This window comes from Triticum urartu, chromosome 5 (assembly GCF_003073215.2).
Source record: "Triticum urartu cultivar G1812 chromosome 5, Tu2.1, whole genome shotgun sequence".
Lineage (NCBI taxonomy): Eukaryota > Viridiplantae > Streptophyta > Magnoliopsida > Poales > Poaceae > Triticum > Triticum urartu.
The window spans coordinates 84342445-84345735 of record NC_053026.1 but is presented as its reverse complement, the minus strand read 5'-3'; the positions used below and the strand labels follow the sequence as shown (position 1 = coordinate 84345735).

Below are 3291 nucleotides of genomic sequence, written 5' to 3'. Positions count from 1 at the left end.
CAAATATATTATACTTATTTTTTCTAAATTATATATGATATTTTATGGTTGGAAGTCCTACTAGAAAATAAGCTTAATGGCTATACACTGACATTGCTGTAAAATAAACTGTACACTGACATTCCCTTAGAAAAAGCTATACACCGAGATGCGTGCGAGCACGTGCGGACCCTGTCTAACTGCAATACAGGAGTATCATCACCAGAACCCTGGGCCCGCCTTGCCAGTTGCCATGCCCAAATCACCCGATAATATCTCCCGCAACTTCCCCCCAACACGACGACCATTTCTTTTCCATACTTCCACACCTCACCAGACCAATCCCCTGATCCGTCTCTCTCGTCGCCCGCGGCGGCGGGGGCGGTGGCGCGCGGCCGTTGACCCGATGACCGGCGGAGGCGGAGAGGACGTCCCCGCGGCGAGGCGGCGCCCCCTGACGGTGCTCCCCCTCGTCGCGCTCATCTTCTACGACGTCTCGGGCGGGCCGTTCGGCATCGAGGACTCTGTCCGCGCCGGCGGCGGCGCCCTGCTCCCGCTCCTCGGCTTCCTCATCCTCCCGGTCCTCTGGTCGCTCCCTGAAGCCCTCATCACCGCCGAGCTCGCCTCCGCGTTCCCCACCAACGCCGGCTACGTCGCCTGGGTCTCCGCCGCGTTCGGCCCCGCCGTCGCCTTCCTCGTCGGCTTCTCCAAGTGGGCCTCCGGCACCCTCGACAACGCGCTCTACCCGGTGCTCTTCCTCGACTACCTCCGCTCCAGCGGGCTCGCCCTCGCGCCGCCGCTCCGCTCGCTCGCCGTGCTCGGCCTCACCGCCGCGCTCACCTACCTCAATTTCCGCGGCCTCCACCTCGTCGGCCTCTCGGCGCTTTTCCTCACCGCCTTCTCCCTGTCCCCGTTCGTCGCGCTCACCGCGCTCGCCATCCCCAAGATCCGCCCTTCCCGCTGGCTCGCCGTCAACCCCAAGGCCATCGACCCGCGCGGCTACTTCAACTCCATGTTCTGGAACCTCAATTACTGGGACAAGGCGAGCACGCTCGCCGGCGAGGTTGACGAGCCGAGGAAGACGTTCCCCAAGGCGGTGTTCGGCGCCGTGGCGCTCGTCGTCGGCGCGTACCTCATCCCGCTCCTGGCAGGCACCGGCGCGCTGCCATCGGAGACAGCGGCCGAGTGGACGGACGGGTTCTTCTCCGAGGTCGGGCAGAGGATCGGCGGGCCCTGGCTGCGCGTGTGGATCCAGGCCGCGGCGGCCATGTCCAACATGGGGCTCTTCGAGGCCGAGATGAGCAGCGACTCCTTCCAGCTCCTCGGCATGGCCGAGATGGGCATGATCCCCGCCGTCTTCGCCCGCAGGTGATGAATCTCGAAATCCAATCTTCCCGCGAAGAAGAAACCAAAAAAACATGTCTCATCTTCCCGCGATGCATTGTCTTACACGCAGATCGCGACACGGGACGCCGACGTACAGCATCCTCTGCTCGGCGACGGGGGTGGTGGTCCTCTCCTTCATGAGCTTCCAGGAGATCATCGAGCTCCTCAACTTCCTATACGGGCTCGGCATGCTCGCCGTGTTCGCGGCGTTCGTCAAGCTGCGTTTCAAGAACCCGGACCTGCCCCGGCCGTACCGGATCCCGCTCGGCTCCGTGGGGGCAGCCGTCATGTGCGTCCCGCCCGTCTTGCTCATCGGCACCGTCATGTGCCTCGCGTCGGCCACGACCATCGTCGTCAACATCATCGTGCTCGCTGTCGGGGTCGCCATGTACTTCGGCGTCGAACGCCTCAAGGGCAGCGGCTGGGTCGAGTTCCTGACGCCCGTGCCGTCCGACAGCTTCCACGGATCGTCGTCCGACGACGACGTCGAGGATGTCCGCGCCGTCCTCCTCCCCGCCGGCGTGCCCCACGCCCAGGAGGAGGAAGTGGCAAGCAAGGCCGAGTAGCGCGCGCGCGGGGAGAGGCGGTCGCAATTTGTACCTAGACACATACTGTACGTACCTAGTACAGTTGTTGTACAGTAGGTTCAGTAAATGGGTATATTTGTCATACACCAATTCCTTCATGCCAGAGTTAGTTGAGTTGTATAAACCCCCGACTTTTCAGGGTGATCATTGTAGTTGCTTCATGTTTGGGATTCGTTTCAAGGGTTTGAGCTCTGGATCTCGATGCAGAGCGCAGTGGGTTGATTGACTGAACTGAAATACTCTAGTTTTCAGTTTAGCTAGATTTCAGTCATCTGACTTTCCTAGTTCGGGTTAGTCGATTTTTGAATCATGGAAGGAGAAGGAAGGGCCTCACCAGAAAGAAAGAATGGGCTTCGGTCATCACCCCATTATCTATTTTAAGGTTCAGGATGGGGGCGGTGGTAGCCGGCGGTGGCGGGGGGTGATGGTGGGGCGGTGGCCGGAGAAAAAGCTCGGCGTGGGAGGGCCCTAGAGGGATGGCCGGGGCGGCGGAAGACGGGTGGGGGGGGGTGGTTTAGGGGAGGGTGGCGAGGCGGTTGAGGGAGCGCTGCCGGCTGCAGGAGGCGGCAGCTGGCGGCCGGCCGGTGACAGCAGGCGGCGTGCGGGAGGAAGAAGAACACCCGAGCAATCTGTTTCTGGGGAAGTTGTTGGGAGGAGGAAGACACAATCTGAGCCGTCCGTTCTCTATCCAACGGTTCAAATTCATCCCAGCCAAATTGACTGATTCCAAACGAGATTCAGTCGACTGGCTCCTAGCCATTCCCAATAGTTTTTCTTCAGCAAAGTGCATGAAGATTGTCCTGCAGTCAGGTTCCATTTAAAGTGCAGCACGTATATACTCTGCAAGACTCAACGACAGCAAACATGTTCCGTTATGCTATTCCAGAGCCAGAGTCTTTTTCTATCGGATTCACATCACAGCAAAAAAATATAATGAAACGAAAACTTCTTCTGAGAATGAAAGCTCACCATACTACACACGTGACTCGTGCAGATGGAACACACAGACAGAGAATTCCACTGCCAACTATAAATGGATCAGATGATGGGCTTTTTTTTTGAGAGAATCAGATGATGGGCTTGTGTAGATGCACGTCACCATCGGCTTGCTGGAGAGTGGACATAAACGTGCCGCGCGTGGTGAGAGGGCTCAAATAAGTCGTCCTCTTGGACGGGATCAACACCGTCGGTTCCTTTCCGCTGGAATGCTGAATCAAATACTGAAGCGATTGCAATCGGAGCCCCTCCCATTGCACTTTTGTCTCCTAGTATAAGTTTGTGTGGGATTTTTTATAGAAAAAAACAATATCGTTCCTTCTTTGCCGGGTTGTGCGACGCC

The 3291-nt window shown here is 58.2% G+C and overlaps 1 protein-coding gene across 1 annotated transcript; it reads left to right on the top strand.

Moving 5' to 3' along the window:
- Positions 1-267: 267 nt before the first annotated feature.
- LOC125508010 (probable polyamine transporter At3g19553) lies at positions 268-2117 on the top strand. Its single transcript, XM_048672554.1, has 2 exons — positions 268-1347; positions 1436-2117. The coding sequence occupies exons 1-2, from the start codon at positions 386-388 to the stop codon at positions 1929-1931; spliced, it is 1458 nt and encodes a 485-aa protein (XP_048528511.1). The 5' UTR covers positions 268-385; the 3' UTR covers positions 1932-2117.
- The last annotated feature ends 1174 nt before the right edge of the window (positions 2118-3291 follow it).

Excerpts from the sequence above, each read along its gene's own strand:
- LOC125508010 (XM_048672554.1), top strand. The coding sequence starts at position 386 with ATGACCGGCGGAGGCGGAGAGGACGTCCCCGCGGCGAGGCGGCGCCCC. Across the intron at positions 1,348-1,435 it reads CCCGCCGTCTTCGCCCGCAG|ATCGCGACACGGGACGCCGA; the intron begins GTGATGAATCTC and ends TCTTACACGCAG.